We start from the raw sequence: 24,666 nt of genomic DNA, 5'->3' as shown, positions 1-24,666 counted from the left end.
GTTTTATGTATTCTATTGCTTCATAAGATTCTTCACACAGGTGAAACCTACAGATGAGAAACTCCGGGAGCTGAAAGGGGCCAAGCTAGTGATTGATGTGATTCGTTATGAACCACCTCACATCAAAAAAGCTTTGCAGTATGCTTGTGGCAATGCCCTTGTTTGTGACAATGTGGAGGATGCCCGACGCATTGCCTTTGGAGGTCACCAACGCCACAAGGTATGACCCCCTTTTCCCAGGTTGGAGTTGAGCAGGCGCAGTACTGGAAATTGCTGTTTTCACCATTTCCTCTGCCTCTTCTCTCCCTGTTGTTTATAGACAGTGGCACTGGATGGAACCCTTTTCCAGAAGTCAGGAGTTATCTCTGGTGGAGCCAGTGATCTCAAGGCAAAGGCACGGCGCTGGGATGAGAAAGCAGTAGACAAGCTGAAAGAAAAAAAAGAACGCTTGACAGAGGAGCTGAAAGTAAGTGACAAGTAACGCTGATCCTTAGGAGTAGGGTTGCTGAGCTCAGGTTGGCCACTTATCATATGGTCCTTTCTCTTGTCCTCTTTAGGAGCAGATGAAGGCGAAACGGAAAGAGGCAGAACTGCGTCAGGTGCAGTCTCAGGCCCATGGACTACAAATGAGGCTGAAGTACTCACAGAGTGACCTAGAACAGACCAAAACAAGGCATCTTGCCCTGAATCTACAGGTAGGGCCTGGCCTTCAGCCCTGTTCTCCAAGGCCATCCTAGGTTACACTGAGGGTGAAGAACTATCTATCCACTTTCCTTCTGTTCTGTTCAGGATAGCATAGCAGAGAATCAGACACTGGGATGTGGTGGGGATGGGGGCTCCAGATCTTCTGTCAGCTGTATTTATTCCATTAAGCAACTTACTTCTCTTTGTCAGTTTTCCCATCTTCATCTACCAAATGGAAATTACTGATTATTGCAAAGATGGATGAGTTAATATCTGTAAAATTCTTAGAACATTAGGCACTCAGTAAATGTTAGGTGCTGTTATTAATGCATTTCATTCAATAAATACTGGAACTACTAAAAGCCAATTGAGAGTGACTTATAAGAATTTCAGTGTCTGTAGGTTGGGGTTCTAGATATATAAGTGTGGTTGGTAATTCTACATTTTCCCAGTTTACCCAAATTAGAGGTGTTACATAATGCTTAGATTCATCTTCTTGTGAAAAACAGTCTAACTTCTAAAATATCTTTGGCCTAGGGGTTATCAATAAGGGATTGTGGACCTATAACTAATGATGTTTACGGTGTGCCCAGCCATATGAAATAAAGGTTTGGGAATTTGACTGGGATATTGGTGCTAAGTCAAGTTTTCTCAGTGGTTGCTGACCATAGGACTGGTACTGGCAAGGAAGTTCTTTTCCTCCACTCCACAGATTCTAGTCTCTTGTCTTCCAACCTATTGTCTGTAGGAAAAGTCCAAGCTGGAGAGTGAGCTAGCCAACTTCGGGCCTCGCATTAATGATATCAAGAGAATCATTCAGAGCCGAGAAAGGGAAATGAAAGACTTGAAGGAGAAGATGAACCAGGTTGGTAGATGGTGGGCCACGGCAGCATGTTTATCAGGATAAGACTAGGTTTGGAAGTAGGACTATAATCAGTAATGTCACTGCCCTCCCTGACTCTTCCCTCAGGTGGAAGATGAGGTGTTTGAAGAGTTTTGTCGGGAGATTGGTGTGCGTAACATCAGAGAATTTGAGGAAGAAAAAGTGAAGCGACAGAATGAAATTGCCAAGAAACGGTAAGTGAAAAATATTGTTATAAGATGTTAGGATGCCTGCCTACAGCCTGACATCCTTGAGAGTTATGTGTATCTTAGGACAGTGACCAATTCTTAAGGACCATACAAACTTATTGTAGGGAGGCCTGAAAGAACAGCAAAAATCAGATAGATATTATGACAGGATAGTGGGTGAAAGTGCCAGCTTTAAATCTGATTTACCTGAATTCAAATCATTACCTTGAACAATAGTTTTTATAAAATGAGGCAGTTATGCTTATCTTTTGGCATTGTGGGAAGGCGTCTCTGCCTCCCGAGTGCTGATATTAAAGGCGTGCACCACCACCACCAGGCTAAACACTACCTTTTGTTTTGCCATTATCCTTGTGTGTTGGAGGTTAGGAATGAAAAGAAGTTCTAGTCTGGAAGAATAACCAGAAAAGAAGCAAGCTTCTCTCTTTTTATTGTATATTATATTATACTTCATTTAACTTTTTTGTTCTGTTTTGTTTTTAAGGTTCGGTTTCCCCTTGCAGCACAGGCCTGCTCATTTTAGTTTATTCATGGCATATGTACACTTATTCATTCATTCAATAAATCTTTTTGCTTTTATTTTTTTTTCAGATAGAGTCTTGCTTGGAACCCTGATTTGTCTGGTACTTATTATGTAGCCTAGCAAAAAACTCAGCAATCCTCCTGCCTCAACCTCCCCAGTGCTGGGATCATAGGCATGCATCATTATACCTCACTTTAATAAGTCTTTTTGAATATCTGCTTTGTACTGGGCTTTCTTGTGCTAGATATTGAAAGATGTAAGGGAGATGGAGATGAGGCAGATGAGCATGATATAGTCACCATGGAAAGAGATCACGTCCTAGACCCTGGGTCTCACTTAAGAGTTCATCTAGAGGCAGACTCTACAGGCATATGCCTGCAATCCCAGCTACTCAGGATTCCAAATTCAAGGCCAGCCTTGAATTTAACAAAACCCTGCCTCCAAATACAGTAAAAAAGAAAGAGTGCTGAAAGTGTTATTCAGTGGTAGAGCACTTGCCTTTAGAATAGCAGGTATGAGGCCCTGGAGTTCAACTCTTAGTACCACTGTTTCTATGGTAAATATCCTTTGCTTTCCTATGGCAAGCTAGGTTCAAAAGATATAAAATTGAGTCTGGTGCTGTATTTTTCCCTCAGGGAACTTACAGAGTTCTCGAGGGAAAAAATAGATGATAAATTTCAGGACAGTATGGTTGGTAAATAAAGAGGAGATTTTTAAGAAGACAAACAAGAAACCTAGTTTAAAAAAAATGGTCAAAGAAAGAAGAGTTTGAATCTCTGCAAACTGTAAGAATTGTTTGGTTTCTACATCAGAGAAATGCCAGTTAAAATAACATAGTAGTTATATTTGCTGAAAATAAGATGTCTTCTTTAGTATATGGAGGTACACATACACACTTACTAGCTCTGTGGGTGTATGCCCCAGAGAATCTTGTTACAGGATCAAAAGAAACACCTTTAAGGGCTGTTCATTTAGGCATAATCTGTATTATTGAGTTGTTGATGGCAATATAGATGGCCACCATTGGGGTGAAAGTTTAAATTAAATGTGGTAAACATAGACTATGAAGTACTGTGGAGCAATTCAAACAAAAATAGATCTATAGGCAGTAACATGGATAACTTACAAAACTGTTATAGATTGGAAAAATGAATGAGATAGATAATGTGCATTTAAATAGCGACGTTTTGTAAAGATGTGCTTTTTTTTGCTTTTTTTTTTTTTTTTTTTTTTTTTTTTTGGTTTTTCGAGACAGGGTTTCTCTGTGGTTTTGGAGCCTGTCCTGGAACTAGCTCTTGTAGACCAGGCTGGTCTCGAACTCACAGAGATCCGCCTGCCTCTGCCTCCCGAGTGCTGGGATTAAAGGTGTGTGCCACTACCGCCCGGCAAGATGTGCATTTTTAAAGACTTGTTTTTATTTGTGTGTGTGTGTGTGTGTGTGTGTGAGAGAGAGAGAGAGAGAGAGAGAGAGAGAGAGAGAGAGAGAGAGAGAGAGAGAGAGAGAATACCATGTGTGTATTAGTGCCAGAGAGAGAGAATGAGACTGTGCCATTGCCATGAGAATATACCATGTGGGTGCTAACGTCCACAAAAGTCAGAAGATGGTGTGAGATTCCCTGGAATTGGCATTACCAGTGGTTGTGGATCTCTTGGTTTGGGTTCTGGGAACCAAACTCAGATCTTCTGAAAGAACACATTGCTTTTAACCACTGAGCTGTCTCCCTAGCTCACTTTGAGATATGTAGTCACAGTAAGGGGAGATAATGGAAGTAGAAATGAAAGGTTGAATAAAGGAGATGAGGAAAGGATCCTGCATAGAGAGTAGTGACAGAGTTGTTATCAGCTGTGACAGTTGACCAGTGCAACTCATCTGAAATTCAAAAAGGACTGTTATAAAAACTTAGACCCTGCCCTGAGCTATGAGGAAAGCCATTATAAAAGAACAAGGAGTGATGAATTAGAGATCTGAGAAGTGAGTAGGATTTAGCCAGCCAAGCAGGGACAAAAAGGAATTCCAGCCAGTGAGAACAACGTGTCTAGAGATGTGACAGAGCATGCCTGCATGCCTTGCCTTGTTCTGAATACTAAGTAGCTTTGAATGCCTGGAACATAAAAACCGGATCAGGAGAAAGGCAGGGGAGGTGAAAAGGTCAGTAGGGACCTGATCACCAAGGGCTTTCTAAGTTATACTTAGGAGATTGGCCTAAAAATTACATACCTTGAAATTGTAGAGTTAATTACATTCCATTTGGATTATAGTGACTAATAGGTTTAGTTGCTAGCATGACATCTGGCAGCATCTATCACACTATATTGAAGATTGGTGGGGCAGTTGGAAGCTAGCCCTGCTTGACTGCTAGTGTCTATATGCTGTTAATGTACTTTGCATTTCTGAAGAGGTAAGGGGAAGAACACTAGCAAAATAGCAGGAATTCAGTGTTTTCTTTGTCTTATACTACCAAAGCTCTGCCCCTTAGGGGCTTCTAAAATCTTGCAGCAGAGCTTAGGATGCTAGAAAGAATAGAAACTGTTGGGTAAAAATGAGCTGATAATAGCCAATATTCCTCACATTGATGATGGTAGCTAAAGTATACTGAGTGATTCCTTTATACATAATTAACTCAATAAGAAAATGTACAGATGAGAAATATAGAGAATATAACTGAGATTGCACTCCGCCCAGGTGGAAGAATTATAATAATGATGTAGGGGAAAGACCATAGGTTCTGATGTTAGACTTGGATCCCAGGCCATTTGTGATATTTGCTTAGTTGTTAGCTTTGCGGCCTTAGGCACAGCACAGTTCCCCCCACCCCCCTTTACCCTATTTCCTGTGTAAAAGTAAGGGCATTAATTCCTAGTTATGGGAGTTGTTGAGTAGAGAAATAGAGATAATCTACATAAAGTACATAGAAGCTTGACAAATCAAACTCATAACTGATGGTTTTAGTTGAACCTTGTTTTTTTCTTTTTCATGTCTTCTAGTAAATTGGGAAGGTGGTGGATTCTCCAGTGTTTAAAGGGGGATAGATGGACTTTGGCTTAGATTTCTCTGTCTTATAATAGAGTTCCAGCTTCTGGACACAATTTGGTGTACTTGTGAGTGGATGGAGCCATGGCAACTGAGACTTTGATAGTAACTGAGAGGCCCTGAGTGCTGAGTCTAGTTCCTTTTTCTTTCTATAGCTTGGAATTTGAGAATCAGAAGACTCGCTTGGGCATCCAGTTGGATTTTGAGAAGAACCAGCTTAAGGAAGACCAGGATAAAGTACACATGTGGGAGCAGACCGTGAAAAAGGATGAAAATGAGATAGAAAAGCTTAAGAAGGTAAAGAAGGAGAAAGAAAAAAGACAAGGGGAAAATTGGAATAGATATGATGCACACAAGTAAATACCTATAATTTATACATTTTTCTTTTAATGAAGAACACCAAGACCTTAATGGGGAGAAATGAGTATGTGAAACAAACATTCCAAAGGATAGTAGCTCACAAGAATAAATAATGTATTTTTTTTTCCGGGAATCAAAGAAATACAAATTAAAGCAGCATTGGGTATACTTTATATTCTGTCATTTAAAGGTTTGTGGGTTTTTTTTTTTTTTTTGTCTGTGTTGGGTATATGTACATGAGGTGCTCATGGAGGCTAGAGGCCTCTGGTACCCTAGAACTGGAATTACAAGCAGTTGTGAGCTGCCTAATGTGGGTGCTGGGAATTAGACTTGGGTCTTTTCTAACAGCAGTATGCCCTCTTAACTGCTTAGCCATCTCTCTCCTGCTCCACATTACCTAAAGGTTTTTATTTTACATTGCATGTATATGCCTCTATGTGGTTATGTGTACATGTGTGTGTTGGTTCCCCCAGAGGTCAGAGATGTTGGATCCCCTTGGAGTTGGAATTACAGGTAGTGTTTTGAGTTGTCTGATGTCGGTGCTGAGAAATGAAGAGCAGTACATTCTCTTAACCACTGAGTCATCTCTCTAGCCTCACACTGTCCAAAAATTAAAAACAAACCAAAACACTTCTCAGTACCTCATATGGCGCAGGAGACCAGTATTCTTTTTTTTTTTTTTTCAAAGAACTCAGGACCTCTGGAAGAGCAGTCAGTGCTCTTAACCTCTGAGCCATCTCTCCAGCTTGAGACCAGTATTCTTATATAACATTTCGCCATCTATCAAAAAGTTTCACAGTGTGTTTATGGCCTCTCAGTAATACCCAAGGAGGTAATCCAGAGTGCTGAGAAATCTTTGTGCAAACACATTGATGTTTATTATAAACATTATTCATAGTTCTAAGTTGGAGACTACCTAGTGCCCCTTGAAAAGTAGGAATTTAGAAAATTATGTGGCATTATGTACTTACATAATTTAGTGGTCTTTAAACTTTAGTAACATACAGATCTCATTTAAAGCTAAAGTGTGTTTCAAGATAGCCAGAGCTGCTTAAATCCTGTTATTACTTAAATATAAAAATGAGTGCTTGTGTAGTGGCGCACGCCTTTAACCCTAGGCAGAAGTGGGAGGACTCTGAGTTCAAGGCCAGCCTGGTCTAACTAGTAAGTTCCAGGACAATCAGGGCCATGTAGAGAGACCCTATCTCAAAAAGTATGTGTTTGTAATGCCTAACTAAAAGCCAAGACAAACTTACAAATTAAATACTAGCAAAATGAACAAAATTTGGATTTTGAAAAGGGTAACTTGTACTTTTAATAAATGTTAGAGAAAAATGACTTAGAGAAGGTCAGTAATCGTTTCAGTCTTTAATCTGTTAGAACTCTGTCCTAAAAACCTGATTGTTTTTGTATTTTTGATCAGTATGTGGCCTCACTAATCAGCGGAGTGAGCCATAAGATATTTTCATTATTTCAGACATCCTGTATTTGATAAAAACAAGAAATTGGATTAGTCTAGGTTAAATGCCTGGCTGGCAACCAAATTACTCTCTTAATATTCATTTTTTTAAGTCTTCTACTTTGTCAACAGAAGCTTTTATGCATTTTCCTTAGCAGTTCTACTGATTCCACTTAGCCTTGCTTTTGAGGTCTAATGGACCTGAGTTGTTCTTCTGTATTTCTGTTGCCCACAGCCACTTGTTTCTAGTGGCTGCAGGTGAACAGCATTTCATCATCTGCTCGCTTCCTCTTGAGATGTATAATAAATGCCCTCAACAGCTTTCTCAGATTTAGCCTGGAACATGCTGGTGGGGGTTTAAGGATTTCCGGGAGCCCACAAAGAAGGTGACGAGCAGGAAGCAGCAGTGAAGGAACAGGCTGGCAAGTACCATTAGAGGCATAGCTCCAAGTGTTCTGACCCTAACTTCAGATTAGCCACATAAACTGAGTGCAACAGATGATGTTTTACTGACACACAGCCATCTCATGGTATGACTATGCTAGTGTCTGTTGCAATCATGCTGTTTGGCATGCCTGTATCACTGTGGTTTTTGTGATGACTTTCCTCATATTCTTTCTCTTTAAATTACTGTGAAACCCTTGTTCCTTACAGCATTTCTTCCTGAGGTGATTTGGTTTTCTTGGTTTGAACTACCACTTGACTTCTGCATCTGCCTGTATTTGTTGCTTGTGTATCTTCTTCATTAACCCTTGGTGATCTAGAATAGTGTTACTGCAATCTTACATACACTTGCAGATTAGGTAGTAAAATAATGGACAGGACTAAATTTACATTTGGATGCTCCAAGATAGTGTAGTTATGTGACTTTTTACTTCATTTTGAATAATTGTTGGTTAGCAGAAAGATGTCAGAATAGTACAGCCTTCGCTTGATATTCACAGGAGATTGTTTCTAGGAACCTCTACCCCACCCCCAGCACTGGAATGCCAGTGCCTTGTATAAAATGCTGCATTGTTTGTCTGTAAAATATACACATCCTCTTGAATGCTTTAAATCATCTCTGTATTATATCTAATGCAGTCTAAGTAGTTGCTATACTTTATGATCTAGGAATGACAAAAATATCTAAACATTCAATACATTTTAAGAAAACAAACAAAAAAAAAAAACCAGTCTCACTATGTATCTCTGGATGGTTGGAACTCTATGTAGACCACGCTGGCCTCAAACTCACAGAGATCCAATTGTCTTTGCTTCTTGAGTGCTGAGACTAAAGGTATGCACTTCCACACATAGCATAGTAGGGCTTTTTGCCAAATGCTGATATCCTATTGAATCCATGAATATAAAAATCTGTATGTAGAAGACTGTCAAAGAACTCTCATCCACACAATTGATTAGTTATTGTGTTGTCATAATTTGCTTTAGTGTTCTCTGTGTTTATTATTTTTAGAAGTTATTTGAGGATTAAATTCTAGTTGTATTTTATTTTTCTTTTTTGTGACAAGGTCTCATGTCCTATACTGACCTCAAACTCAATACATATCCTCCACATGTTGGGATTATAGGCATGTAGCATCACTCAGTTTTGTGCAGTGCTAGGGATCAAATCCTTGGCTTTGTGCCTATGAGGCAAACACTCGACCAACTGAGCCATGTCACCAGCCCAACATGTTTCCCTTTATATGATTCTTATAAAGATTAAAGGGGAGAAGAAAAGAAAGAAAGAAAAAGAATTTTCTTTGAAAAAATTAAAATGTAGGTTGGAGAGATGACCCAGCAGTTACGAATGAGTACTACTCTCCCACTTGACCTAGGTTCTGTGTTTGCACCTACATCAGGTGTCTTACAACTATCTAGCTTCAGCTCTAGGGAGGTCTGATACTCTCTTGTGATCTCTGAGGGTACACATGTGATACATACAATCATACAGACAAGGAAAAAAAAATTTTAAACATTTTAAACCAGAACATTTTACGTAAGACTGTAATTCTTGTTTTATTGATTACTCTCAACCCTAGTCCTCTTGTGCTTTCTAGTGGTAATCCCAGGTTAGTATCTATTTAGAAAATACACTATATTGCTTGTATTTTTAAATATACAAATGTTGAGGACTGGGGAGATGATCCATTTGATAAAAAGCTGGCTCCACATGCATGAGTTGAGCTCCCCAGCACTTACATAAAAACCTGAGTATGGTGCTCCACTTCTGTAATCCCGGTGCTGGGGAGGCAGAGACAAGAGGATCCCTGGATTTGCTAGATAGCTAATTTAGCAGAATGAGTGCCAGGTTCGGTGAGAGACTTTGTCTTAAAAAATAAGGTAGAAGGGCTTGAGAGATGGTTTGGCAGTTAAGAGTGAATACTGGCCTGGTGTGGTGGCACATGCTTTTATTCACAGCCCTCAGGAGGCAGAGACAGGTGGATCTCTGAGTTTGAGACAGGCCTGATTTACAAAGTGAGTTCTAGGACAGCAAAGGGTACACAGAGAAACCCTTTCTTGAAAGACCTAAAAAAAAAAAATAAAGTGCATACTGCCCTTTTATAGGACCTGAGTTTGGTTATCAGCACCCAGGTTACTTAAGCTACAAGACATTCAGTTACTTTGGCCTCCTTGAACACCTGAACTCACATGTACATATTCAACACACATAAACATAATTAAAAATAAAGCAAATCTTAAAAAAATAGATTGTGGAAGACACTTGATATAAACTTGTGGCGTATAAGGCCAGCCTGACCTACAGAGTGAGTTCCAGGACAGCCAGGGATACACAGATAAACCCTGTCTCAAAACCAAAACAAAAAAGAAGAAAATCATTGATTATGATACAAAGATAAAATGTAATTTCAACCCTAAAGTTGTTTGTAAAGGGAGGCAATATGCTAGAATGTTAGCTGTTTCTTTCTGGCTGGTGGGATTATGAATCCTCCATTCTTTTCCCTTTATTTTTCCATAGTTTGAACTCTCTATAGTAGACAATTTACATAATTGTAGTTGGGCAAGGCCACCAGATGATTTAGGAAAGGATAAAAGAAGTCTGAGGGGTTTTGTGAAAGCAGAGATCATTGACACACAACTCCAAGAAACTGCCTATTGGGAAGGGTGACACAAAAGGAGAAAGTTCAAGGTGAATCTTCACTTCTTGCCTTATTCCCCTGACGAGACCAGGAGGAGCAAAGACACATGAAGATAATAGATGAGACCATGGCTCAGCTACAAGACCTTAAGAATCAGCACCTGGCCAAAAAATCAGAAGTGAATGACAAGAACCATGAGATGGAAGAGATTCGCAAGAAGCTTGGGGGTGCCAATAAGTGAGTGGATTCCAGCTTGGGCGGGGTGGAAGTGGGTAAAGCAGGCAGCCTTCCGGATTTAGATCTTAACATCGCTACTTGGACCTTTTTAGGGAAATGACTCATTTACAGAAGGAGGTGACAGCCATTGAGACCAAGCTTGAACAGAAACGCAGTGACCGCCACAACCTGCTACAGGCCTGCAAGATGCAGGACATCAAATTACCACTGTCAAAAGGCACCATGGATGATATTAGTCAGGAAGAAGTGAGTATTATGGTGGGTGGTGGGAGTGATCTGTGAGCAGCTTACCAGTGATAGAAAAGGAAAAATGGCTGCGAAGGGTAGGCATCAGATAGAAGCACAGGCAAAGAGTTGGCAGGGATGTTAAGTAAAGATGGGTGCAAAAGAGATGTCTCAAGGTGGAGGCAGTGAAGTCAGGCTTTGTTATGAGAGGAACATTGACTTGAGAGGAGAGCTTCAAGCTAGTGATTAGTCAGAAAGATAATGAAGTGATTGATTAATCTTAAGGTCTTAAGTCATAGCTTTATCAAATACTGAACATTGGTAGGAGTGAGAACTAAGGAACATAAGTCAAGAGCAGAGGAAGATTCAGGAAACTGGAGAACCTGAGGAGACTTAGCTTAGCTGCAGTGAGGGAGGTTGGCCAGAAGAGGGTTGGATAGGGGACATCGGCAATGCAGAGGTAAGGAAGTTTAGGTGTAGGGAAAAAATCAGAGGAACTGTGGCATTTTATCAATTGGAAGTGAAAGATGGTAGTGAGGAGCTCTTCCCAGATAGCCTTTCAGTTTAATTCAGTAGAAGTTTTGAACACTGGTATTGCAGACACTGATAGGCCATGACAATCATTCCTAATCGTAACTATAGCTCTGTTAGCTGGCTATTGTCCTCACATTAGAAATGAAGAAACTTGGTGAGCTATAGAGCCCAGTTTTCAATTTGAACCTTCCTGTTGGCCCCTGCCTCTGTCATCTAGCAAGGTGCTTTCTCAAAGACATTGAAAGCTTCAAAGGAACCCCTATTCTCGAAAGGGATACAGATGGTCAGTCTGCTTCATCTGCCTCTCCTTCCATCTCAACATTGCAGGGTAGCTCTCAGGGAGAGGAGTCAGTGAGTGGTTCCCAGAGAACATCCAGCATCTATGCTCGAGAGGCTCTCATCGAAATTGACTACGGTGACCTGTGTGAGGATCTGAAGGTAAGAACTCTGGCTGGGAGGCATTGGCATTTTCTCAGCTCTCCCAAGAAATGTTTACCTATCTGGGGCAGATGAAGTCTGGCTGAAAAGGAAAGATGTGGTTAAGGATGACTGAGTTGGGAGCCTCTTGCACCCTCAGTTGCCCATATCCCTACTTGTATGCATGTATGTGTATATGTGTGTATGTGTGTACTAGCTAAGACCAGGTACACACAGAACTAGAAGAAAACTGCACTGAACAGGTAGACCTTAGGTGCTCCTTGGGGCTCTGCTTCAGGTACTGCTCTCCCTTAGCATTGTGATTATCTCCTTTGCTGTCTTCACCTCTGCTGGCATCTCTACACTTAGCCCCACAGCCTACCTCAAACTCCAGCTTTCTTCCCCAGACTTCCCCTTCAGTACCTCTCACATGCTCAGAAACAAAAATCTGAGCTTCATTCTTGACATGTACTTACTCTGCATGATTGACTAATTTACCAAGTTCTATCAATTTAGCCTTCTAAAGACGGTGAGTATTCTGTATTATTTGCTTGCTTATTGTTGCTGCATCATCTCTCCAGTGCAGGCCACTTTCACTTCACACGGGTTCCTTTAGGAACAAGTCTCCAAAATATTTTTGCTTTGTAGTCTATTTTTTATTATTATGTCCAGGGAAAATATGATTATTTTTTTAATTTATGGATAACTTCAAATATTCATAGAAGTAAGGAAAATGGTATAATGAATACCAGGCACCAGTTACCAATCTTAAGCAGTTAGTGACATATGGCAGATCTTGTTTTTTATAACCTCCACTATGGGACTGTTTTAAAGCAAATTTGAAGCATTGTTGTGTTCATAATTGCCTCCGCATGTATCTACAGAATATGAGGGCTCATAAGAAAATATACTATTCCATCATATACAATAAAATAGCATTTTTTTTTCTATCTAATGTTCAGTAAATGTTTTTGCATTCTCTGTGTCCAAGTCAGGATTCAAGTTTTTATTTGCTTTTTTCTATTGCTGTAATGAAATAGTAGCCAAAAACAAGTTGGAAAGGAAAGGGTTTGTTCAGTTTTGTCCTAGTCCCAGTCTGTCTTGGTTAGGGTTTTCATTTATTCATTCATTCATTCATTTATTTATTCATTCACTCATTCATTCATTCATTATATTTTGTTTGAGACAGAGTCTCTTCTTTTGCCCAGGCTGGCCTCAAACTCCTGCGCTTAAGCAGGTTTTTTTTTTTTTAACCTCAGTCTCCTTAGTAGCTGAATGGGAAATTTCAAAGGGCATAGAGGGCAAGGGATATTACTCAGTGGTAGAGTACTTACCAGTCACACAGTGCCCTTGGATCAGTCCCTAGTAGAGCAAAGAAAAGAGCAAAATAGACACTGGTACAGAGTGAGAAACCAACCAGCCAATCAGATGTGTGCCTCTAGCTTTGAACCCATTGCAGAGATGAGATGGAGAAGACACTTTGAGGGTGAACCCTCAGAGAAATATCTAAACCTTTAAGAAATAATTTATAGAACAAGTATTTCAATACTAACATTTGATGTTAGAATTACTGTTAATATTCTTAGGTGTGGTAATGGTATATGTTTTTGTTTTTCCAAAAATCCTTATTGTTTGCAGCATTGCTTCTCAGTGGTAGGGTAGGATATTTTGCTACCCAGAGGCAGTATTGTTTCTGCAAGAAATCTATAGGGTCTCATTTATGGGACGTTTTATGAAGTCCACACTTTGTTGGTCCCCATTGTAAAATGGCCATCTTATTCTTTAATTTCTTTTTTTATTAGCGAAAATACATAGAGTGCTTTCTTCTCCCCACTTGGTAATCCTGTAGGAAAGGCAGCTCGGCTCTCCTTTCGTCATCAGGTCACATAGTTAGGGATCGCCTCCTTGCGTTCTCAGCACTTGTCCACCCGGCTGTCTTCTATCATTGCGAGTGTGAGTGTAAGTACATATGGTTTGTTCAGTCGAGTGTGAGTATAAGTACATATGGTTTGTTCAGTCTGTTGTGCTTATGCTTGGTGCCCTGTCTGCAGCCAGTGCGAATGCGTTTAGGTTGGCTTCTGCATCATCTTGGCATTAACCCTTTGTAGTCTTTGTTCATCTTCCTTAGTTCCTCATATGTCTAGGTTCAACCTCTATACATCTTACCCTAGACCAGGAATGAGTTATTTCCTTGAGAAGTTCTTGACTCTTTTATTCAGTGGGAAAAGCTACTATTTAGTAACTACCGTCTGGACACTGGAGTGCTCAAGACAGCTGACAGCTGTTTCTATAACTCTTAAGTAGATTTGAAGAAAAAAATAAAATTATTGCAGGATTCACATTGGTACTTCTAATTAAGATTGAAATTTTCAGTTTAACATCATTGTCCTTAAGTCTATGTCTCTAATTCTCACTGAAAAATCTTGTTTCCTGGCCCCCTTTTTAAAAAATTGTGCCTATGTATGTATATGATGTCTGTGTGAGTATCACATCATGAGTGTGAAGTCAAAGCACAGCTTTATGGAGTCCATTCTCTCCTGCCCCCATGTAAGTCCCAGGGATCAAACTTAGGTTGTCAATCTGAGCCAAATCACTGATCCAATTTATCATACATACTTGGTTTCTCATTTTGCTTCTCTCCTTGACTTTCACTCTACATGCACAATTATTTTCTTTTTTTCCTGAGCCTTGTGAAGAAAATACAGATGGTAAGATAGTTCAGCTCTAGGGCTACATGTGAGGGCTCACACCGTAATCCTCGCAGTCAGGATGCAGAGGTATTGTGTTTTATATTGTATTTCACCATGAGGTACATCCTATCAGGATTTGTCCATTACTAACTAGTGATGCTGAGTTTAGTCCCATAGTTAAAAGTGTCCGTTGCCAGGTTACTCGTTGCTGAGCATACACTTTTGTCTTTGTCATTAATTAGCAACTAATCATTAGAGTGGTGCTTTATCATCTTCTGAACATCTTGTACCCCAATAATTTTTTTACCTAACATAACTATGTAGGATCACACGGTTCTAAAATGAAAAGAATAAAACTGGGTACATGAAGAAAATTCTGGCTTCTATTTTTGTTCCCTTCTCTTCATCACTAGGTCACTTTTTAATTAGTTTTTTATTGCCTCTTTGTTGTGGTTTTAAAATGCAAATATGTTTGCATGCAGTTGCATTTATAGCCTCACCTTCTTTTAGATAATAGTAAACTCGTATGTACTTTTCATTTTCGCTTAAAAGCCTATTCTACAGATCATTCCTCAGCAGTATGTAGAGATCTTCAAATGGGATTCTATTTTCTTTCTTTCCATAAATTTTTGTTCAACATGGCTGTAACTTTTCAGTGTAGGTTTTTTTTTAACCATTATGGCATTTTTCTACAAAATTTGTTTTTGTTTTCCCATTCTTTCTCCCCATTTCTGCTCTCTCCACCCTCAGTAACCTTCTTTCCACTTTCATGTCACATGTTGTCACCTTCCTCCACACTTCCTTTCTGTTACCTTTTTGTTGTTGTTGTTGTTTTTCAAGGCAGGGTTTCTCTGTAGCTTTGGAGCCTGTCCTAGAACTAGCTCTTGTAGACCAAGCTGACCTCGAACTCACAGAAATCCTCTGCTGCCCAAGTCCTGGAATTAAAAGTGTACCCCACCATGCCCAGCTATCTTTAATTTTTTGAGGGACCATATTGATTTCTTTAATGGTAATATTTATACTCCTAGTAGCACTGAGTAAAATTTGTTCTTTTCTCATAGCCTCACCAACATTTATTGCTTTCTTGATCATAATCATTTTGACTAAGGGTAAGATGGAATCTCAAAGTAGTTTTAATTTGCATTCCTGCTGACTAACAGTAGTGAACATTTATTATATATACTTACATGGCACACATGGAGGTCAAAGGACAATCTCCCTAAGGTCAGTTCTCTCCTTTCACCTTGTGGATTTTGGAGTTTGAACTCAGGCTTGGTGACAAGTACCTTATTCACTGAGCCATCTTGCTGGGCCTTTTGAAATATTTATTGGTCATTTGTGTTTCTTCTTTTGAGAACTGTCTGCTTATTACATTAACCCTTTTATGATTGGCAGTTTTGTGGCTTGGGTGTTTTACTCTTTGTAATTCTTTATATATTCTAGATATCAGTCCCCCGTCTGAGGCTTAACTGGCAAAGGTTTTCTCCCCGTGTATAGGCTGTGTGTTCTGATTCTTTCTCTTGTTAAGCAGAGTTTGTTTTTTAAATTTCATGTCCCATTTATTGGTTCTTGGGACTATTTTCAGTGCTGTTTCAATCCTATTCAGAAAGTTCTTGTTTATACCTGTAACTTCAAGTGTATTCTTGTAACACTTTCAGAGTTGGAGGTTTGAAAGTAAGTCTTTCATCCATTTTGATTTGGTTTTTTGTTTAGGGTAAAAGATATATCCTTGATGCTTTTGTCAGAATTTAGGCGGCTATAGCTGTGAGTTTGTTTCTGGGTCTCTTGTCTTACTCTTTTGTCAGAATTTAGGCGGCTATAGCTGTGAGTTTGTTTCTGGGTCTCTTGTCTTACTCTTTGGGTCTACGTGTTTGTTTTTGTGCCATCACTAAGTTGTTTTCGTCGCTCTGTGATCATTTTTTTCCTTGTTTGAAAATTCCATGCCGTGTATTTTGATCATATTCACCCTCCCTCCTCAGTCTTCTCAGATCCAGCCATCCTTTCCTACTCAGCCAACTTGGTGTCATCTTCTTCTTCCTCCTTCTTTTTTGTAAACCCATAAAATAAAGTCAGTGCTACCTCAGTATTCTTGGAGCTGTGGCCTTTTGCTACAGTATGATCAGGCTGCTAGGAGAAAACTGGCTCTTCCTCTCCTAGCAGCTATCAACTGCCAATAGCTCCTAGCTAGGGGTGTGATACAGTTTTAAGTCAGATATAATACCCTCAACAATGTTCTTTCCACTTGGGATTGCTTTGACTGTATGTGGTCTTTTGTGGTTTTGCATTAATTTTTAGATTTTTTTCTAGTTCTGTGAAGAATGTTGTTAGAATTTTAATGGGAATTGCATTGAATATGTATATTACTTTTGGTAATAAAAGCCATTTTTACAACATAAATTCTGCTAGTCCAGGAGGATGGAAGGTCTCTCTGTCATTTGGTATCTTCTTTTGTTTTTTACGTGCCTTAAAGTTTTCATTGCATCCTTATCCCTAGGTACTTTATTTTTGGGGAAGCTATTATGTATGGGTTGTTTTTCCTAATTTCTCTCTTGGGAAGTTTGTTGTTGATATATATGAGAGCTACTAACTTTTGTATATTGATTTTGTATGTTACAACTTTACTAAAAGTGTTTATTTAATGTAAGAGTTTTCTGGTAGAATGTATATGGTCAAGAACAGAGTCATGTCTGTGAATATGAGTAATTTCACTTTTTTGTTTCCTATTTTTATGCTTTTTTATGGCTTTCTCTCACCTTATTGTTCTAGCAAGACTTTGAGCACAGTATTGAATAAGAGTGTAGAGTTGAGTTCTTTATCTCATTCCAAAATTTAAAGGAAATATTTTCAGTTTTTCTCTATTTATAATGATGGCCATAGGTTTGTCACATACAACATTTGTTTTAAGGTATGCTCCATTTTTTTTCTAATTTCTTTAAGACTTTTACCTTAAAGGCATATTGAACTGTGTTAAATGTTTTTCTATATCTATATAGAAATAATCATGTATTTGTTCTTAAGATTATTTATACGCATGACTAGAAGGATGGCTTAGCAATTAAGAGTTCTTACTGTTCTTGCAGAGGACCAAAGTTTGGTTTCCAGCACCTATGTCGAGTGGCTCAGAGGCCCATAATTTCAGCTGTAGGGGATCTGACACTATTGGCTTCCCTGGGTGCCTGCACTCACATGTGCACAGGCATACCCAGCAGCTGTGGTTCTTCTGTATAAGAGCAAGGCAGTCAGCATTCTAGCATGGTCAGCTAGAGAGATGGCACAGCGGCTATGAGCCTGCATCACTCTTACGGAGGACCCGAGTTTAAGTCCTAGCACCCATTTCAGGCAGCTCAATGGGACACCTGTAATGGCAGCTCCAGTGGATCTGACAGCTCTCTCCTCCACTGGGTACCAGCATTCACGTGTACAAACCCACACACAAGTTCATACACATAATGAAAAAGCAAAAAATACATTCCAGTATAAAAGGCGCAGGAGCCCCCACATCTAGCTAAAGAGCTGTTAGTGGTTGGTAAATTCTGGGGGAGAAAGTTAGTTTTCTTTAAGGAAACATAAATTTGAAAGATGGACCATGTTCCAGTGGATGGTCTCACACTCATTAGTATATGGACAGAGCATACTGGACTCAGTGGGATTTGCTGATGTTTCTTTTTTTTTTTTTTAAAGATTTGCTTATTTATTTTTGAGAGAAAAAGAACATGAAGTTGGCTAGGTAGGAAGAAGTTGGGGAGGGGAAAGAATATGAACAAAATATATTGTAAGAAAAATTTTGAATAAATTTATGAAAAATGACAGGAAGTTGAGGGATGAAGGAGTAGAGTGGATCTAGGATAGTGGTTCTCAACCTTCCTAATACTTCGACCCAGTTAGTTTGTCATGTTATGGTGTCGCCCAACCATAAAATTATTTTCATTGCTATTTCCTAACTGTAATTTTTCTACTGTTATGAACTGTAGTGTAAATATCTGTGTTTCTGATAGTCTTAGGTTGAGAACCATTGATCTAGAAGGAGTAAGGGGAAGAATGGGGTCAATATGATCAAAATACATTGTATGCATGCATGAAATTCTCAGAGAATTAATAAAATACCTTAAAAGTAAATCTAAAAAGATTACATTGTTACATTTATTGTGTTTTAATTATTAGTATTTCAGTTTTTCATTTTAACATTGAAAATAATTAAATGTTATTTGACAATTTCACACATGTATATAATGCATACTTACCACATACACCCCACTTCAGCTTTACAAGTCTTTTTCTTGTGTTCATGTCTACTTGTTTTGTGACTTAGTGAGTAACTGGGGCTGTCCAAATGAACAGATTGGAGCTACTTGCTGGAGCTTGGTGGTCTCAGCACTGGATACATAGCTGGAGAAAATGATTTCACCTCTTTCAGAAGCTCAATAAGCAGTAAGGGTCATGGCCCCATGAGCAACCAAGCACCTTTCTCTTGTATCACTGATTATTGTTGAGGACTGTCTCATGTGGCTCTGTGCAGGTACCCTTAGTTATTGTGAGTTCATGATTGCATGTCTTTTTTTTATTTATTTATTATGTATACAATGTTCTGCCTGCATGTATGTCTGCAGGCCAGAAGAGGGTACTAGATCTCATTACAGATGGTTATGAGCCACCATGTGGTTGCTGGGAATTGAACTCAGGACCTTTGGAAGAGCAGCCTGTGCTCTTAACCGCTGAGCCATCTCTCCAGCCCCCCATGATTGCATATGTTGAACTAGCCTTGCATCCTTGGAATGAAACCTACTCAATCATGATGTATGATCTTGATGTGTTCTTGAATTCAGTTTGTAAGTATTTTCCTGAAAATTTCTGTGTCTGTGTTCACTGGGGACATTGGAGCTATAGTTTTCTTTTGTCATCATCTTTACCTGATTTTGGCATTATGGTAGTGCTGGTTGGCTTCAAAGGATGAAATTGCTAATGTTCCTTCCCTTTCTAGTTCATGGAACAGTTTAACAAGTATTGACATTAGATTTTCCTTTCAAGTTTGCCAGGTATGGTGACTCATGCCTTTAATCCCAGCTCTTGGGAGGCAGAGCCTGGTTTATCTCTGTGAGTTTGAGGACAGTGTAGTCTACACAGTGAGTTCCAGGACAGCCAGGACTATATAGTGAGACCCTATCCTCCCCCCAAAATAATAATAAGTTTGATTAAACTTATTGTTGAGTCCACCTTGTCCTGGGCTTGTCTCTGTGGTTAATTACTATGTCAGCCTCACTGTACATGATGAATCATGTGCATTTAGAAATTAACTTCACTTAGATTTTTTGTTTTTTAGGTTTAATAGCTTACTAGAATATAAGTTCTGGAGCTAGAGACATAGCTTAAAAGTTAAGAGCATTTACCATACTTGCAGTAGATCCAAGTTCAGTTCCTCACACCCATGTGATGGCTCGCAGCTGTCTGTAACTTTAGTTCCAGGAGAGTTGATGCTGTCTTCTAGCCTTCAGGTATACCAGAGCTCTTCTCTGTTTTCAAAAGAGTTTTCTACAATGTGAATAAATTCATGTCCTTCTTGCTCTCTAAATCACATTGGTCTCCTTTGAGATAAAAATGTATGTTTTGTACAGCCTTTTATAATCTGTCCTTTGCTTGTCTATCTAGCTTCTCTTTCTTTGTGCCTCCCCAGCATGCTTCTGTGAGTGCACAAGCGTGATTATGTCTGCACACAAGTTGTTAATAGTGCCATATTGGTTCTTTAAAGGGGGTGACTTCTAAAGTTGATTATTCCTGAATTGCTTTTAATTCAGTGAATAACCAATGAGGCACCTCCTCTCTAGCTTTTGACTGTGATGTTCTCAGCTGTATACAAAACCATGTCTGCTCTTTCATCTTCTACTGTTCATCCTGTAGGCTTTAACTTAGACACACGCCCAGATGCTTTCCCTGACCACAGAGTCTGAATCGGGTTCTCTTCTTGTGTGCTGATTCAACACTGCTTGTCACTGTCTTTACATTAATCCTGCACCATTCTGATTATTTACTTAGCTGTGTTCTCTGTTAGCGCCTTGAATTCTGTGAATACAGGAACAGCTCTTGGTGGCTATTCAGTTAAAGTAGTTATTAACTAAAAGTGGCAGTGAGGCACAAATTCAAACATGCATTTACAGTAGCTGTAAGGGGTCCCCAACCAAAATGGAGTGGAATTTGCTCAGATACAATGATTTAAGAGGAAAGCATGAGTTGCCTTAGTTATCATGGAGCTGTAAGTGGAGGCCAGAGCAGTCTGTGAGGAGTTTCAGGTCACCCTGGGATGGTGCTGACTCATGGCTCGGGCTAAGCCACAGAGGGCCCCTAGCAGCTGTTCCTCCAGAGACAAATAGGTTGGCAAGATCTGGAGGAAGAACTAAGGTGAGAAAGCCACATTCACTTAGAATTTCCAGTGACAGAACAGTTACTTCAAGCTAGATTTTGTGAAAGACGCCGAGCTGGAGAAGAGCTTGCCTTCTACATAGGAGCAGGTCCCCAAGCCTGGTCATCTCTCAAGTGGTCTGCACTTGGGTCGGGTGCTCCTTACTGTTTGCTGGCTGTGGGGTTACAGGATGCACAGGCGGAGGAGGAAATCAAGCAAGAGATGAACACACTGCAGCAAAAGCTGAATGAGCAGCAGAGTGTGCTTCAGCGGATTGCTGCCCCCAACATGAAGGCCATGGAAAAGCTGGAGAGTGTCCGAGACAAGTTCCAGGAGACCTCAGATGGTAAGACCTGCTGGGCTTTAGATGGGAGCAGAGGACTGAAGGTGTGACAACGGCGTGCTGTGATAGCACACCAGCCTCTGTTTTCACATACTTTGATATTCAAAATTGCTGGATACCCTGAACAGTGGGGATTATCTACTCGCTTTCTGGGGAGCAAATGATGGTGCTAAGGTAGCTGGTATAGCTCATGGAGGAATCCATGCTTGTGTGGCTCTAGGACTATACTGCGGTGGCCAACTCACTGGATACTGATCCCTGTGGGGCTTCCTTCAGGCATTTTTCTCTCATTGTAAGTTGTCCCTAGAATTTTCCTTTACAGGTGATTCTTGGCACAGTGTGGTTCTCAACCCTGGCAGAACCCAGGGCCCTGAGCGATCATCATTTGCTCTTCTTTTTTCTGGCAGAGTTTGAGGCAGCAAGAAAGCGAGCAAAGAAGGCCAAGCAGGCTTTTGAACAGATTAAGAAGGAGCGCTTTGACCGATTCAATGCTTGCTTTGAATCTGTGGCTACCAACATTGATGAGATCTATAAGGCTCTGTCCCGAAACAGCAGTGCCCAGGTAGACTGGAGCCCCTTATGCAACTAGCTCCTACCATTCTTTTTCAGTTGCTCTTCCCATCACCATGCCCATGCACACATATCCAGGTCCTCATCCCCTCTGTTATCCCCTAGGCATTCCTGGGCCCTGAGAATCCTGAAGAGCCCTATTTGGATGGCATCAACTACAATTGTGTAGCTCCTGGCAAACGCTTCCGGCCTATGGACAATTTGTCAGGCGGGGAGAAGACAGTTGCAGCTCTGGCCTTGCTTTTTGCTATCCACAGGTAAGGCTGTGTCCCACAGGGCAGTTGGTGAAGAGGCAGAGCTGAGGCAACCAGAGACTCTGGGGTCAAATGATATGCAGAGATCTACATAGGTGAAGGTGTTTTGGGATTCCCTGTCTATCTACTATAGCACTTAGTTTTTTTGGACCTGTCCTCCCCATCTATCCTTATCCACTCAGCCTAGCCTCCTGGTTCCTGCATGTATTTAGTTCCACTTCTAGGCTTTTCCTCACATGGTTGCTGGCTAATAGGCACTTTCTGTACATATCTGGCTTGACATACCTCTTCATTCTCCTCCCCTTCCTCTGGGAAGCCGTCTTTGACGTCTGGCATACCTTGATACTTCCCATATCAGGCCAGTAGTGCTTAAACATGACCCCCTAGAACTTAGCGTTGAAGTATGCAGCATCACTTCGTGAGCATTTCTTGAGTCCTACTCTGTACCAGACCCTATCGGGAGCTTGGGACAGGTGAGATTGATGTGATCTATCGCCTAAGGAGCTCAGAGACTAGAGGAAGCCAGACACAGACACATAAGCAGACAGTAGTGTAGGTGTCGTGTGTACACAGAGGAGGGACACCTAACTTGTAGTGTGTGGGTGGGCCAAGGAAGGTTTTCAAGGGTAGGTGAAAAAAATGAGTAGTCTGGGGGCAGGAGAGGTGGCTCAGTGGTTAGGAAGAGCACTTGTGCTCTTGTAGAGGAGCTAGGTTTGGTTTCCAGCACCACTTGTTGACTCGGAACCATCTTTAGTTTCAGGGAATCCAGTGCCCTCTTGTGATTTTTGTAGACATTAGGTTTACACATGGTACACACATATACATTCAAGAAAAGTACTTATGCACATAAAATAATTTTTTAAAAGAAAAGTTTGCTAAGGAACCCAGCAAATATTCTAGGCTGAATCTGCTGTTGCATGTATGGAGGTAAGTAGGCATGTCAGAGTGTGATATGTTGGGATATAGGAGACCCACAGGTAGCTTGCTCATTGGAGACAGTTGTCTTCCCAGCCAACCTGGAAGTTCCTGGAAAAGGCCCTGTTTTTCATGGTCCTAGGGGGACAATGGCACACAGAACCACATATCGAGGAGGGGATTCGGGGGCCTAGGCCATGTAATTTTCAGAGTTGGGTTATTTGGTCTCTGAATGCAATTGTCCTATTCCAGCTATGGGACCGGCCTGCTCTTGTTGCGGCCCTCTTTCTGTAGTATTAGCTCACCTATTCATTCCCTCTCAGCTACAAGCCAGCCCCCTTCTTTGTCCTGGATGAAATTGATGCTGCCTTGGATAATACCAACATTGGCAAGGTGAGTGCAAGGAAGGTGAGGTCTGGGCGGGAAGCTCCCAAGTTGGGACTGGGTTTCATTCAGAGATCAATTTGTGACTGTGCTCTAGCTATTCATCTATTCTATGTGCCTGGAAGACTGGGTCATCCTTGTTTTGATAATCAATAGCCTTTTCTTAGTCTCCCTTACTTTGACTGGAAAATGGGAGTGTTCGGTCTTAAGCCCTGCTGAATACCCCTCCCACAGGTGGCAAATTACATCAAGGAGCAGTCAACTTGCAACTTCCAGGCCATTGTCATCTCTCTCAAGGAGGAATTCTACACCAAGGCTGAGAGCCTCATTGGAGTCTATCCTGAGGTAGTGTGGGCTGGGCTCAGGAGCCAGCCCTTTTCCTGCCCAACTCTCCAAGGCAGGAAGAGAGAGCAGCAGTGGGAGGGTGGAGGAGTGGAGGTAATCAGGTCCTGAGCAGCCATGTAGGCTTCTTGGAGCCCTGCCCTGAATCTTTAGCCAGACAGTAAAGACAGAGGAAAGTTTAGAGGTAGGCAAAGAAAGAAGGCACACAGGAGTGAATCCTTTCTCCATACCCAGAAAGAACCATTGCCTGGCCTTTGAGCAGATACATAGGGAGGCAGTTTCACTCCTGGTTCCAGGCTGTCTACCTTTATTAATTCTCTCTTGATATTTTTTTTCTCTTTCAGCAAGGGGACTGTGTGATCAGCAAAGTTCTGACCTTCGACCTCACCAAGTACCCAGATGCCAACCCCAACCCCAATGAACAGTAGCAGGAATTCTACCTTCTTGTCTGGATCTCAGAACTGGCCTTCTGTGTATTTCCTGGATCTTTCTCATCACCCATTATCATGGATTCTCTGGGCACCATGCTCCCTTATGTATGTGGACATGTGTCATTATGTGTGCATGTGATTTGTTTGCAAAATAAATATTGAATACGAGACTTAAAGGAGCATAACTGAATTTTATTTCAAGGGAGCACAAGGTGACAGCACGCCAAGTGGATAAAAGTACCTGGGACCTCATAGGAGTCCTGGGCAGTCACTGAACTGCCTCATTTCGCTGTTTCATGTGCCTGTTCATTTGACACAGAATGAACACCCTCTGTTTGTCTGGGTCTGTGTTTAAAATACTGAATCGAATCAGTGAACATCTCTTAATGGTAAGGAAATGGTAAGGTAACCAGTTACTCTGGTTAGTTAAATATCACAAGTTCCTTGACAGGAGGATTATCACTTCCTGCTTTGTGGGAAAACTCACCTTTGAGCAGCCAGACCTTGACAGATTAGTAAGGTTTAGTAAGGACTAAGAGTAGACCATGGTTCTACTTTTTTACTTTTTAACACTTAACTAATTGTTGCTGGAGCAAATCATTTGAGCTTTCTTTACCTTGGTTCCCTCATTTGTAACATGGGGCTTAAATTTACCTCTCTCATAATAATGTCAGACTCTCACTAAAAACCTTATCCATGTGTGA

The 24,666-nt window shown here is 40.6% G+C and overlaps 1 protein-coding gene across 1 annotated transcript in view; it reads left to right on the top strand.

Annotated features, from left to right (window-relative positions):
- Positions 1-24,125, top strand: part of Smc1a (structural maintenance of chromosomes 1A) — a 43,174-nt gene extending 19,049 nt beyond the window's left edge. The window contains exons 11-25 of the mRNA XM_057759587.1: positions 41-220; positions 320-466; positions 558-695; positions 1,433-1,549; positions 1,655-1,761; positions 5,483-5,624; positions 10,321-10,466; positions 10,559-10,712; positions 11,553-11,663; positions 20,913-21,069; positions 21,474-21,628; positions 21,742-21,893; positions 23,129-23,198; positions 23,424-23,534; positions 23,876-24,125. Of these exons, the coding sequence (XP_057615570.1) occupies positions 41-220; positions 320-466; positions 558-695; positions 1,433-1,549; positions 1,655-1,761; positions 5,483-5,624; positions 10,321-10,466; positions 10,559-10,712; positions 11,553-11,663; positions 20,913-21,069; positions 21,474-21,628; positions 21,742-21,893; positions 23,129-23,198; positions 23,424-23,534; positions 23,876-23,959 (1,971 nt within the window). The 3' untranslated portion in view covers positions 23,960-24,125. The remainder of the gene's footprint in view (positions 1-40; positions 221-319; positions 467-557; positions 696-1,432; positions 1,550-1,654; positions 1,762-5,482; positions 5,625-10,320; positions 10,467-10,558; positions 10,713-11,552; positions 11,664-20,912; positions 21,070-21,473; positions 21,629-21,741; positions 21,894-23,128; positions 23,199-23,423; positions 23,535-23,875) is intronic.
- The last annotated feature ends 541 nt before the right edge of the window (positions 24,126-24,666 follow it).

The sequence above is a fragment of the Chionomys nivalis genome, chromosome X (genome assembly GCF_950005125.1).
Source record: "Chionomys nivalis chromosome X, mChiNiv1.1, whole genome shotgun sequence".
NCBI lineage: Eukaryota > Metazoa > Chordata > Mammalia > Rodentia > Cricetidae > Chionomys > Chionomys nivalis.
This window is presented reverse-complemented; position numbering and strand designations above follow the sequence as displayed.